At 32.4% G+C, this 14,855-nt stretch overlaps 2 protein-coding genes across 2 annotated transcripts; one reads left to right on the forward strand and one right to left on the reverse strand.

Moving 5' to 3' along the window:
- The first annotated feature begins 5,616 nt into the window (after positions 1-5,616).
- LOC105342336 (uncharacterized) lies at positions 5,617-10,221 on the forward strand. The gene is made up of 2 exons (XM_011449252.4): positions 5,617-5,774; positions 9,009-10,221. The coding sequence occupies exons 1-2, from the start codon at positions 5,723-5,725 to the stop codon at positions 9,983-9,985; spliced, it is 1,029 nt and encodes a 342-aa protein (XP_011447554.3). The 5' UTR covers positions 5,617-5,722; the 3' UTR covers positions 9,986-10,221.
- A 657-nt stretch (positions 10,222-10,878) lies between these two features.
- LOC105342337 (probable DNA double-strand break repair Rad50 ATPase) lies at positions 10,879-14,834 on the reverse strand. The gene is made up of 8 exons (XM_011449254.4): positions 14,686-14,834; positions 14,364-14,457; positions 13,596-13,859; positions 12,938-13,119; positions 12,656-12,802; positions 12,015-12,099; positions 11,458-11,792; positions 10,879-11,333 (listed from the first exon to the last, which is right to left on the reverse strand). The coding sequence occupies exons 1-8, from the start codon at positions 14,749-14,751 to the stop codon at positions 11,310-11,312; spliced, it is 1,197 nt and encodes a 398-aa protein (XP_011447556.3). The 5' UTR covers positions 14,752-14,834; the 3' UTR covers positions 10,879-11,309.
- Positions 14,835-14,855: the final 21 nt, after the last annotated feature.

The following is a 14,855-nucleotide window of genomic DNA, read 5'->3' on the forward strand; positions in this document are numbered from 1 at the left end:
TCAAAAAATATTTGTCTTTTTTGGATTATCTATCATACTGAACTCTTTTGTGAGCATGATTTACTTACCAAATATTGCAGTTTTTCCTCTAGATTTGAAATGTTACGAGTTGAACACGACAGTGTATAATTGTTATTTAAATTTGAATTGAAATTTTAATAAAATTTGAATCCTTTCATAGAGATCTACATAATATTTGTTACAATATTGTTACAATATTGTTTTTCCATGTTGAAATGATCGCTCATTCTGGAGTGTGAATTGCAGTATAAAATTTGAGAGTTTTTTATTTCATGAAACATTGTTTCATTTTTTACAAGCTATTGATGAGAAATTGATTTTTTTTACTTTGTTGAATCATATAATTTACATTAAAAATTGCATTGTAGGTTGAGGCAACTCGTTTTCAATATGTTAATATGTCATTGTATAACTTTAAGATTGAGAGGTACTTAGTGTGAACTGTAGGCGTATGACATCAAAATAAATATATATCTCTTATTGCCTAACTAGAAAATAACAACAAAATTATATTTTTTTAATTATTCGACGAACTCATATACGCTGTAACTTCTTTATTATTAATTCGACATGTACAATGATTGCAATATCATCAAAATTAATAATTTTTCTTTACTCTTTAACCCTCTATTTTACAGGAACCTTTTTAATAAAGTGGAAATTGAAAGATATAAGATTATTACATTCCCACAGTTTCATAGTGTAAGGGGGGGGGGGGGGGGGGTGCAATCAATTTTTATCTGTTAAGGTGAGTCTGGCTGGTAATTTACTGACAGCACAGCCTTCTTAAAATAAATAAAAATGTCTAGAAACTTAAACAAACTGTTGAATAACATTCTTGACAAACAGTCTATGACCTGGATATCTTTTATATCAGAATATATATATATATATATATATATATATATATATATATATATATATATATATATATATATATATATATATATATATATATATATATCTTTTACTGTGATATTTAATATTTTTACTTCCATTTATCATGTGTTATATTTACACGATACAATATCAAAATAGTTTCATTTCTCATTTTTCAGTAAGTGTTTTTTTGTAATTGCACTTTATTATGATTAAATGCCATGTTAATACATGTACATGTATATAAATATTTGAAAAAATATCATGTTTTTGAATATATATCTATCGTTGTTATTATTTTGGTATTAAAGCAGACAATGGTTTAATATACAAATGAATGTTATTGTGTTTTATTATAAGATTGATTAACTCCGCTCTCTGATTGGCTCATATCCAACTATCTAGAAAAAACAGAACGTTATGTTCACCTGCACGTGACTTAGGAGGTCAATATAACATTTGATTTTCTCTACATAGGACTAAAAATAGAACGTCCAGTGAAATACCACGTTTCTCAATCTGTTCGGCTATGGCTTCAAACTAAAATTTTCGCTTGATAACAACGCAGTTTGATATGTCTGTATAAAATCGTCGCTGGATCATATAATAAAATAATTATATAATTGCTGTTTTTTCGATCAATATGATGGTTAAGCTACCCTAGAGTACAATGTTTAACTCGCCTCCGGCTCGGTGAATACTGTACTTCTCGGGTAGCTTAATCATCTTACTGGCCTCAAAAACATCAATTTTTGTATAGTATTGAGACAACACAGGCTTCAGTTATGACCCACTCTGTTTTCGATGGTAATATGATGATCTGAATTGATCAAATCCTACCGACAAATAAATCAATTAAAAATGAGATCATTTTAATAGACAACGATTTTTTGTTCACAACGAAAACATTTATACAATGTAAATACAAGCAGTTTTTCTATGAAAAGCATTGCATAATCAAATGTAGGAAAGTTACATATATAATACAAATTAAAAAGTAAACAATTATTTTGCATGTACACAAGAAGGTTAATTAATATTACACAGTTCCAAAAATACCGTGATGTAGACGATGATAATCATTATTTCTAACTGACTACGGAAAGCCTTGCCGTCTATGGGCCTGGCGTCTATGGGCCTGTCTAACTCGACACATTTCTGTAGACGGTCAGTTGTTTGATATATTGTATAAAGGTCGAATTTAATTTCATTCCTTAAAGGAAACTTACTTGCATACAGATACATGTACCATTTTAAACGTAATTTAATATTGAAACCGATTTTTTCTTCCATAGATAATTTTTGCAGTGTTATAAGATCAAAAACACATTGGCTTATTCCCAATTTCAATCCCTAGAATTTGAAAACAACGGATTTGAGTTTTAAATATCATTATTATTATCTTCTGGTCGATTTATTGATAAACACAATTACGTGGTTTGTTCTACAAGTGCAAGCGAACAAGCAGCTGAATTTTCTTGATTATTAGTTTTATTCCTAGATTTTAAGACATCATTTGAATAATTTACCAGATTCTAACAATGGCAATAGTTGATCATTGAAAAAGTGTTTAATTATGAATTGTAATGCAGTATTGCAAGATGAGATTGAAACAAAATGAAATCATCAACTTTCAACAAAATGTCAACGCAAACTATATATCGATCAATCCTTGCTAAATGTTCATATTTTAGTTTTCTTCCATTACACATAGAAATTTTTTCGAAGTCTTATGAGAACAAACATTAAACGGCAAATAATGGTCAAACAATCAGAAGTTAAAGCAATATGAGCTGCATTTATCATGTTGAATTTTTTTTCTTTTACTAAAATGTCATTTTCTACTAAAATGACAAAAATATCATGGTTTTTAAATTTCTGTTAGCCATATTTTTGTGGAAAAGGCCGTAAAGAAGCCTTATTTGGAGCAAAATTGAAGTATTGTCGTCCTGTTCATAAATTGATTTGTTATATACATGTACATTGTATTCCTTAGAAGAGAAGTATTTCCTTTGACAAAAATTAATGATTTTTTTCAAACCTTATTTATCATGAAAGTTTAAGTTAAATGCAGACTTATCATACTAGCAGGTTTTTGCAGCAAAGTAAAATTCTAAACAAATACAGCTCATATTGCTTTAACATGATATATATAGTGGTGTCCCATCACTTTGTGACAGTAACAACTTACATGGAAGTGACATTTGACTTAGTCTAATAAATGCTCTAATTGACAATTTATTGTTCCTGGGAGGAAATATTAAGTTTGGCACATGTTCTTAAACGACACACGCTAACAATGCAAACAACAACAACAATAATATACCGTACCTTATATATATTGCTTATTTAAAACACCGTGACCTCGGCTGTGATGGACCATGCTACGATTTTGTAAAAGGAAAACAAAAACAAAACATTTCTACGTAGTAAAATACAGCTAGAGATTATTATCTTGGTATAACAATGCTATAAATATGGTAAACTAAACTGAACATGTTAATATACTTTATATGAATATTTATTTTTGTACATGTACATGCAAGTATGTTATGAAATAACATTCTAATCTTCAAATATATGATCATTTTCAAATGAAATATGGCAAAAATTACGTATTGAATAAAGGGGAAGAAATCGAGAACATTTTTTACAATTATACATTTTTATAAGAATTTGTATTTGTAAATAATATATTAATTCAGATGAAACAAATATCACAACCTAAAAAGTCCGTTTACTGTTGGTTTGATGAGTTGGTATATTATTTATTTTTCAGTCATTAAATATTGTCTCCGCCCAACAAGGTTAAACAAAGATAGCTGGGAGGTATGGTAATGCATGAATTTATGGAATTGTCGATGCACTAAACAGGAAGGTTAACTATTAGGAATAAGAAAAACCTGGGGGGAAAAACAGTGTTATATCTACGAACGACGGTTAACTATCAGGATAGGGTTTTTTAAATTGCCTATTGTAAATCATATAATCATATAAATTAAAGAGAGCAAAAAGAAGATATTATAGAGTGCAACAAAATTTTATATTAATTATTTCAAACATTGTCCCGATCATAAACATTATTGCAGTGTGACTCCTCAGGTCGTAACGATGACTCGAGCACAAAATGAAGTTCTTTTGAATAGACGATCGACAGCCATTTGAATTATTAATGGAGAGGAACTAGCAATTAACAAGAACTTGTTTTCGACCCTTTTGATAATTTAAGGCAATAAAATTTGTTCAAAACAAAAAGCAGCATATTGATGAAAAAACTCTATTGCCACTTTTCATTCGATGTAATAACCATGATAATAAAAATTTGAACATGTGAGTTTCGACAAGTTTTGAATGTATTGTAGTGTTGCTACATTTCCTCATTTTAAATTCCCATTAGGATTTTGGGAGAATTGATTATCAAAATTCTTGTCGGTGAATTAAAATTGTTTATAATTTGTACGTTTAAATGATGTACATTGTTTTTTAATTAAAATGATATAAAAATGAATGTTGAAAAGACCCCCTTAAAACATTTTGATTTATTAGAAGGGGGTGGTAGGGCCCCAATAACTTGAATCATTTTAAAATTAAATGTTAACTTTATTAGAAAGGCATCATGATGAGAAATCTATATGGGTAAGTTTTCTAAAATATGCTGGATATAGATATTTGTTATGAAATTATGTTAATTTTTTTTTAAATTCCAAAGGTTGAAAAAAAAACAATAGAAGTTTTATTTATGTTTCTAACATAGAATCTATTAAGAGGGCTGAATAGTTGTGGACGTATTTGGACTGTATTGATCTCCTTCATCAGAAGAGCTCTATATAAAGATAGTCTTAGAGGAAAATACTTATTTAAAGCTGAATTTTATAGATTTTTTTTCTTTTAATTACCAAATGAAACTTTATAGCTTAACAAATCATATCTTAAGCTTTAAGGTAGATCTGATGGTTAATGTTTACCACCGAGCCTCCTTAACCTGCTGAAATCAACGATGGGGCCACTTCGAACACCATACCATTCCAAACATTATTTTTCAATCTTATTGTTTTGACTGTACATCTTTTCTTTATGTCATGGTTTTTTTAATTGCCCAATTGGCAATGAACACTAAATGGCAGGTAGCGAAAGAATCACATTTTTTAGAGAAATTTTCAAACTGGTTGTAGTTGCTCGATGTTTAATTACCCTTTAATTTTATAAAAGTTTTAAAATAGCTGAATATTATCTATTATTATAAGTATATTAAAAAATACTACTCCCGAAAACCAATTGTCTATAAAGTTATACAGTTATTTTCTACCTCTAATACTAAGGAACTGTGTAATTTAGGTAAATATTTATATTATGCAAACAAGCAACGAACTCTCCGTGTGAATTATCCAAATTGATTATGTACACTTTGTTTTTCTTACTGTTTATTTAATATGTATATGTTCATATGTATAACCTATGTGACATTTGTCTCTCGGAATAAAGAACTTGAACTTATCTCTTTGGTTGTTATTACAACATAGAGAAGAATATCACCTTTATATAACAGTATATAAACAATATAATTATCACAGCTCAGTTACATGTAGATCCTAAGGCATTGTTATTGGAGACAGATATACATGTAAGTTGTGCGACGATCATAACGCGAACACCGACTTCATTATACTGCGTGTTAATTAACCCAGATAAATTAATTACCTAAATAAATTACCTGTTAAATTCTTTCACTTCTGTTGGCCCGAGGCCACCGTTCACAAGTGTAAACACGATACAGCATCTCTAGACTGCCGTGTTACATGAAAGTGTTCGGATTCCTCTAAAAATGAAACCAGGTATTTTGGCGGCTTTGATTATCTGGATACTCTGTCCTGTTGGTAAGTCTTGATTTTTTTTTCAATTAAACCTTCTTCATTTTTTCTGTTAAAGAATTTAGAGTCATTTAAACAAACGTGTCACTTTATAATTCATTACTACAGCGTGAATATAGGACCAGTGTCTATATTGTTAACAGTTGTAGATGTTAAAGTCAGAAGAGAAATTCAATTCACGGCGAATTTTTCAAGCATATGAACATACATGTAATTGACTTTGTAATTTTTGATCAAATCCTAGTCCTGTTTTTAACATTTTTTAAAGTGTTTTTCTCATTTACTTTTAATAGACCCTAAACAAATTGTCAGATCATTTCATGTTTATTTTTTGGCATTCTATTGCCGCGTCGTCCGTCAGTTAGATGTCAATAACTACATAGTACGAGGGTTGTCCCAAAATAACGTAGACAAGTGGCGTTATTCAGTTAATCGAAGACACAGAAAGATAAAACTTGTGCCACAAAGGGTCTTAGGATTTGGATTTAAATTATTTTTTAAAATTAAATATTGTTTGAGATTAAATAAGTGAAATAAAAGAATGTTAAATCTTAAATTCGACAAGCGGCGCAATGTCAAAAACGAAAAGTTAAAATCAACATGATGAAATGAAAATTACGAGGAAAAGTATCTTTCGAATGAAAAACTTCAAATAAAAATTATATTTATATTTGTTAATAATTCAATTATATACCCAGAATTTGTTTTGGCTATAACAAAGCGTTTAAAGATTTTATAGCGCATTCTGTGACAAATTGAATTGTTGACTCGTAATGAAATGACGACGTCAGCGTTTGAGGCGGCGCAGCGGTAAGGGAATTTTTTTTTTATAGACCTTGAAACAAATCATAAGCGGGTTTTGAAGTAAATGAAATTAACAAAATCGCTTAGAAATGCAATTTGTGAGTTAGTAGTCCAACAACATTGAACATATTTGGACGAGTATGATGACAGTTAGAGAAAAAAGAAACCCAGACCGATAGAAATGGACGTGAAAATGCTGAATAACACATTTCGGTAGGACAAACGTTAGACGACAAGTAATACAGGGCACGTTTGGAGTCAGAATATCGTTTGTAATTAGTAAATATTTAAAAAAAAAACGAAACTAGAAATGTATGTTGAATGTGCACTCAGGGTACATGTTCAAAGAAAATATTTTTTTAAAGATATTTTTGGAAAATAAAACCTAGATGTTATCGTAAATGATGGGGAGGGTGAAGCAACTACGTTAAGACTGGAAATTTTTGACGTCGCACATTGCGCCGCCATACAAAACTTGTTTTTTCTCAAGAAATTAATAAAGTACAGATTTGAATTTTTCAGTATTGTTTGCCAAAGGGTCTCCAACAGAGAAATCTAATGAAATTGCAATGAACAGATTTTAAGTTATGTGTTCTGATTACGCTAATTTGGGACAACCCTCGTACAATATGTATATTCCAACGTCATCGTCAGTCGTGTTTATCTGTCGCTCACACATGATGTTGTTGGTTGGTGTAATTTTATGGGATGGGGGGGGGGGGGGTTGGTTCATATACATGTAAATAGAAAAATATCGTCTAAGAATTTTTTTTTTTGGGGGGGGGGTCGCAAGCTGAACGCAACTCATGACCATTTTCTTAACTGAGTTGATATTGAATTCTCTCTTATATAAAAGCGAACGCTAGCTTTCATTTGTCATTCAACACAAGAGACTGCTCTGAAGCATGGGATTCTCCATTCATGTGTCATATTATTGTCAATTGGTGGGTGTAAGTTATAGTTACCGTATACTTTTCTATTGGTTTGCTTTAGATACCCGATGACAATTTTGAAACGCCCACGAGGGGCAACGCCCCGAGTGGGCGTTTCAAAATGTCATCGGGTATCTAAAGCAAACCAATAGAAAAGTATATCGGTAACTTGCTTGTACCATAGCTACGCCAAAATGTTGTTACTAAATATAGCGGGTCAGAGAGAGAGAGAAAGAGAGAGAGAGAGAAAGAGAGAGGAGAGAGAGAGAGAGATTTTATTATTTTGCGTAACAATTATAAATACAATCAATTTCTTTTTTAATTTTCTCAAGACATTCACATTAGTTACTAGTATTTTTCTGACCTATATAACAAATAAGACAAAGAAGCCGATGTTGACAATTGCCAATCGATTTGTCACGCACGATTAAACTGGCATGAGGTATCGCACAAAAAGACACGTGTTCGGGTGGTTATTATTTGGTATCAGGCGGGGGTAGAGGAGCATGAGATTATGGCCCGCACGGGTCACCGTTCCATCAAATCTGTTCGCCAATACAAAAGGGCGTCAGACAACATGATGAAGGAAGTGTCCGCCGTGTTAGAACCTAAGCGCTTCAGGAAAAGTGATGAGCCTACCTCTACGATTACTACAACTTCCCTTGATTCACCACGCTCCATGGATGTTGCCAACTCAGCCACTAAACCAATATTCACCAACTGCACATTTAACTTCGGTGGATTTTAAGATGATGGTTATTCAAGTAATATGTGTTCGTAATAATTACATTGTGAACGATTTGTTATACTTAGAGAAAGGGAGAGAGAGAGAGGGGGAGATAGAGGGGGAAATATAATTAATTTTGAGTTTTGTTCTTGTGCCATAAAAACGGTTGAGAGAGAGAGAGAGAGAGAGAGAGAGAGAGAGTATATATTGAATTATTTATTCAACTTTATTAATTCTCAGTTATTCTTATTTCTGTACAGTAATAAAGAGTAATTATTTATGATTGTGGTTTTTTTTCCCTAGACTATAAGAGGGCGGAGCTTCAAGCTCTCTTATAGGTGTATATACCCGCTATAGAGAACTGTGGGTTTGCCATATATACACCACGTTTTTAAACAAAGAAAACGTGGTGTATACACCGACAGCTATGGTACAAACATAAAAATCGCAGTACGCGAATGTTTGGGACCCGTCATATAAATTGGAAGGACTTAATTAAACCGTTTAAATACTTTGATAATACACAGGAAAACAATTGTCATTTTGAATAAATAAATGTAAAAAAAAAAAAAAAACTTCAAAATTATGAAATATCTATCATTCTTTTTAATTGTTTGTTTACATGTAAAAAGTTCGCTAAACTACTCTCAACCGTTTTACAGGACGCGTTGTATACTAAACCTACAGGTGCATGTATGTGTATTTCAAAGACAATTTCCATGATTTGGATTACTTGATGAATAATGAATTATCACTTTTTATTTGTTTGTTTTGAAGTTGGAGGAAGAAAGCCAATGTTACCAGAATTCAGCTTCAAGAAACCCCCAGGAAGAAACAACGAAAAAACATTTAGAACATTTACAGCTGAAAAGCTTCTAAAAGAAACAAACAAAGACCCTAACGGAGCCAGTGTCCAGAAATTAAATATCTCAAAAATATTACAGTTTCAACAAGTCACTGATACACCAAAGACATTTAGAACCCCAAAGCATCTGTTTCTGAACAAGAAAGGCAATTCGAACACACCTCAGTTCGATGCATCAAAAGACAGAAAAAACGAAAAAAAGTTACTACAGAAATCCGAAATCATACCGTTACACACAAATCAACTGTCGACGACGAAAAGTGCAGTGAAAAATATTCAAATGAAAAATACGTTCTTAAAAATCGACAATAAATATCCTAGATGGCAGGAATCGCTTCAACTGAATAATGATGAAATGTGGAGAAATGAACTAAAATTAGACCCTCTTCCTTCCACAAGAGAGACTCACGAAATGCATGCTCATCTGGACTCTTCAACAGTCTCCACTAAACCCTCGACATTCCAAACAGACTTTGATTCACGAACATCTTACACAGGAGTCACGGTGACAATGAAATCAGTAGGAACGCCAAAACCGATTCACACCATTCCTTACTGTTCTTGGATAGATCCCCACAAATGCCCGGATGTTAGTAAAATTCAGCCTAACTGTATCGAATCTCCTATTATTCCCGCATTGGACGGCGAATGTAAAATGTGTCCATTTGATTGGTGCTTAGAACCGAACGACATGGCGGGAAGCGGGAAACTTCACGATCATGCACCGCTAGATGTCGTTCTTAACGCTGGGGGCAAGGAACCGCCAAAACTGGCGCTCGCTATCAACCGGCCAGCAACAGGACAGGAAGAGGACAATGTTAATTCAAAAGGGGTCCCAAAAACAACCACGGAAATACCATTTTGGAATTTTGAAACCTTTGGACCTTGAAAAACTATTTACTTGAATTATGACGCCCCTAGAATGACATTTATTATAATTAAACTGTACATGTTGTATAATTGGAAAACATATGGCATTTATAAATGAAGAGACACCAGACAAAGAACGATTCTTAAATATAAGCTTATTAGAAATGCCATGTGAATGTGACTTCTCTTTTTTATGAATGTAACAGACGGCAGCTACAAATAAATGTACAAATGCAAATTGACAACAAAAACTGATACTTTGTAAACGTGCTCGAGCATTGAGAAGGATGACTGAGCAGACAAATGAATACATGTAACATTATGATAATTTTATGTTACGCAATACTGGGGGGTTTTAACATTGTCATGTTTTGTTTTAGGTTTATGTAATTATACATAGCATCTCAGACAATATGTTTGAATCAACATGATTATAATTATCATCAGGAAATACTTATAGTGTATTTTAATGCTGACTAATTTACTTTCGGAGACTCAAAATAACGATAAATTGACATTAAATAACGCAATATTAGTTTTTTGACCAAGTTATCGCACCTGTCAAACCTATACAGTATTTATGTTGTCTTGCAGTTCTGTGCTGTTCTTGCGATGCCATTTAATTTAAATCAGGCAATGTCTCTTTTCACGCATGGAGTACCGCGGTCAGTCACTCACGCTCTTTTCTTGGAATATGACATCGATCAGCATGTGCGTAGAGTTAATAATGATTCAATAAATAGATCCATAGACTGAGAACAATCAAGGTACTTGTACAGTTTGACCCCCACTTTCCCTTCATGTCCCCTGGCCGCCATCTTTGAGGAAAAGCCAAAGGTCACTTACAATAACCTTTAGTTAGTTTGTAATTTTTGTTTTGCAGCTTTGACATGAATGAATGACACTAAAATATGTTCCCGTCTCGTTTTATTGGCCGATGAAGAGGCTATTGTCCTTAAGTTTACAAAAATTAAGATTCCTTCAAATCAAAATGTGTACAACTCATTCAGTCATTGCTTAGTAACTGCTCTAGGAAAATGTTTGGCAGCATTAACATGAGGAATACTTGATTTTTTCCCTTTTGACACTTTAAGTGACCATGTATAGGGACGGAGAGTAAGCTAGATATTCTACATTTTCTAATAATGTCTGGATACTCAGTATTTGTTAATAGTCTCTCTTAATACATGTATTCAGCATTTTCAATGGTCAAGTAGTAATCTGAGCCACCGGTATTCCTCGTTGGAACTCACTCAGTTACAATACGAGTGATGTCTTTATCAGCTGATTATTTCTTGTTCGACTTCAGTTCGGACATGACTAGTGTCTTGTGTATTCTAGGCTTACTGTTCGGCCAATAACCTTGCCTGAAACATAGTAAAATGATATAAATCAGTCAGCGTGCCTTTACTTTGTGTCAGATTCACATTGTATGTTGAAGCCTACTGAACTTTTATGCTCTGTAAATTTATCAATCTGTACTGGGCGTACCTTCTCCATCTGTATTTCAACTGTTAGTAAGATATCCTGCGTCTGGTGCAGCTTTCCTCTGGCCTCCTTCTGAGTTTGCCGAGTACTCTCGCACTCAGTCTCGTACTGAGCTCGATGTTGTTCAAGTGCATGAAGCTTTTCTTGGAGGCTCTGGATCTGACCTATGACCTTATTTTCTTCATGTCTTATCTTTGAAATCTGTTTTTCTCCATCAGAAATCTCTTTGACGTAAGAGTTTATTTCACCCTGAATATTTTTTATTTCAACTTTCAGAACTTCTTGTCTCATTTTCAGATTTTCATATTCTTCTCTGTATTTTGTTTTGTTGATTCCTCCTAAAAATTAATTTGAAATTAGTCTAACATATCAATATAAATTAAATTGAACATAAACTAATACATGTACTCTTTTTAGTAACAATGATTTTTTATTCATGATTTTACATGCCTGTGGCTGAATATGGGACAACTTTAAGAATTAATTCACTTCATTTTATTCTGAATTTGATACATAAATGTCAGGTGTTTATGATAAGGTAATAATAAAATAAAACATACTATTCCTCTTTTGATTTTTTTCAGATGCATTAGAAAGCTCTGGATTTTGTCTCTCCTTGACCCTATGTAAATTTTTGTGATAGTCCTGCAATGAAAAAGATTTTGAAAGCTAGATCATTGGCACAGTTATTTAAAAGTTTCATATTTTGTGTATTTACATTTGGCTCGCATTGCCAATCGAGCGTGAGCGTGAGTGTAGGAATGAGATTTTGTTAGTCACGTGAAGATTTGTTTACAGGTGTGTGTTGACCATGCATGTGTTTACTGTTCATAATAAATTTTCTGCATGTAGCAAAAAGTCAGCTCAGGTTTTCTATCAGCTTCCATATGTTTGAATTGAAATGGCTTATTAAACAGCAGTTGTGTAAATCACACATAGAATAACATGTATACATACTGGTAGCAGTTTTTGGAAACTAAATACATGTATTCATCATAACATGTATGATAAAAGTACCAGTGAAATGAATTTTGTTAGAATAACATTAACTGTGGAAGGCTATATAATTTTTACAACTGAATTAGAAAAAAAAATGAAAATATTTTCTGAACAAGAGAGAAAGCAAAACACTAGGACCTGACATTTGGTAATCTCTATCCATAATGTTTTTTTGTTTTGTTTTGTTTTTGTTTTTGCTGACCTCTATAATCTGCATCAACATAATATTTCTAGTTTTGGAGGAAGCCTGGGATCCACAGCACGGACAGAGTTCTCTTCCCTTTGAACAGGAAATGCAGGTGTTGTGTCCACATGGCACATAAATCAGTGGAGAGTTCTGATCTCCTCTCTACAAACAGAACTGGAAATTAAACCTTCTGTAACTTTTTGAATTAAAGCTAATTAAAACACAGTTTAACATCATTTAGTTCAATGGAATTCCCATTCAAGAATAATATAGAAATTAATGTTTTATGATGTATACCATGAGTTTTCTGCACACTGGGCAGTAGTGACCTGATAGATCCGAGGCACCTGAATTGTTATTGTTGCTTGAACTGTCCTGTTTGTCCAATCCATATTTTACACGTGTCAGAATGCTGTCTGCTCTGGCATCAAAGTCCTCTGCTGACATCATCTGATTCATGATCTGAGACTGTTGGTAGTCTGTAATTAAGATACCGGCACTCTATAATCAGTCGTTAACATACTGTATATTCTTTTAAGTAATTATTGTTTACAGATAAATTTTGTCATTTAAGCCCTTCCAGTAAAATATTACAATCAGCGCAGCATTTGCTTCAATTATACTGTTGAACTGACATTAGCAATCAGTATACGCACCAGGCCCTTTATCCATATATCTTTTTCATGAATAAATGTTATATTATAAATAAAAAAATTCTCAAGATGAAAGAATCATGAACTATACTAGCCTGTCTTTAGTGAATAACTGACATAAAGTGTCATCAAATTGTCAAAATTGTTAAGTTCTTCAATTAATTCAGAATCTTTGCTTAGCTTTCTAAAGGATTTAAAATTTCCACTAAATCAAAATAACTCATCAAATCCTAATCAATGCAGCAATACACTGTACCTTTGCATTTTTTATCAACTGAAGACATTTTGTACATTGTACTAACTTTTGTAACTTGTTTCTTCTTCTTCCCACTCTGGCTCTGGACTCGCATAACCAGGTGTCCTTGAACTTGAGACTTTAAGTACATCTGCACTGTCTTCCTCCTCATAGTCTCCATGATCCATCTTGCCTTTTCTTTCTCTGGCAACCATCCAAGATTTGAACCTTTCTTTAGACATTTGATGGTTTGAGGTAGATGTAATGTTTTCTGCTCTGGTTTTAGTTGGTTTTGGTGATGGTGCAAATCTAGTTTCAGGTTTCTTTTCAACTGAAGATTTTAAATATTAAAACTTTACTCAAAAGTTCTCATTTTTGTTTTAATAACTGAGACAAATTAAACCAAGTGTTTGACGTGAAATTTACCTGGCAGAGTGAAAGCAAAGTTATCATTTATACATGCAAGCATTAAATACCTATTAGTATTACATCTACATAACTGTATTCTTTTCATATTAAAATTACCAGTTAGGCAGTTACTTTAGAACATAATTATCTTTGTATTAAACAATGTTAAAAGAGGTTGATTTTACTTTGGGAATTTTACTGTCAGTGGCACTAAATGTTTTTACTGTGACGCAACAATAGTGGCTTATGAACCTGTATTTTTACAAGTAGCCACATGCATGAGCATTACAATAGATGGCAAAAGTTAGGGATCAAAGGGAAGTTATGCGTATTTATGAATTAATGTCAGTTTTAAGTTTAACTAGCCTAGTGGTTTAGTGATATAGCCATCCACAAAGAGAAAAACTTATCAATAAATTAATTGTACTTGTTGCTGATTTCCCTTCAGAGTTCACTTTTGTCTTCAAAGCTACTTCTCTTTGTTCCATCCAATTCTTCTGCCTCATTTGTATCTCTTGAACCTGATTTAATAAAATTAGGAATAAAATTGTTGTTTGCAACTTAATAAAAATAAATGTTCACATGTTTACAGTATTTTCAAACTCCACTGAAATTTAAAGAATTTGTGGTTGCTTAATTTTCGTAGATTTCATAATGCTCCTTATCCAGGAATTTAAAAAAAAACCTATTTTGTTACATTTGCAAATCACCTGATCATGATGAATGTACAAATGTATTAGTTATCTCACCCTTTCCGCTATTTCATGTTTTGTTGCCTGTTTTGTTCTTGCTTTTCCTCTACCAGCTGAAGCCATTCTCGTGAATTTATCAATAAGAACTAAAGATAAAAAGAAAACAAATAGTTTATCTGGCCTTCGACTTCGTTGTCAATAAAAACATTTACTGAAGAGCTTCGAAG

Source organism: Magallana gigas, chromosome 10 (assembly GCF_963853765.1).
Source record: "Magallana gigas chromosome 10, xbMagGiga1.1, whole genome shotgun sequence".
NCBI classification, from domain to species: Eukaryota; Metazoa; Mollusca; class Bivalvia; order Ostreida; family Ostreidae; genus Magallana; species Magallana gigas.

Excerpts from the sequence above, each read along its gene's own strand:
- LOC105342337 (XM_011449254.4), bottom strand. The coding sequence starts at position 14,751 with ATGGCTTCAGCTGGTAGAGGAAAAGCAAGAACAAAACAGGCAACAAAA. Across the intron at positions 14,458-14,685 it reads AACATGAAATAGCGGAAAGG|GTTCAAGAGATACAAATGAG; the intron begins GTGAGATAACTA and ends TTATTAAATCAG. Across the intron at positions 11,793-12,014 it reads AAAAAATCAAAAGAGGAATA|GAGGAATCAACAAAACAAAA; the intron begins GTATGTTTTATT and ends ATTAATTTTTAG.
- LOC105342336 (XM_011449252.4), top strand. The coding sequence starts at position 5,723 with ATGAAACCAGGTATTTTGGCGGCTTTGATTATCTGGATACTCTGTCCT. Across the intron at positions 5,775-9,008 it reads CTGGATACTCTGTCCTGTTG|TTGGAGGAAGAAAGCCAATG; the intron begins GTAAGTCTTGAT and ends TTTGTTTTGAAG.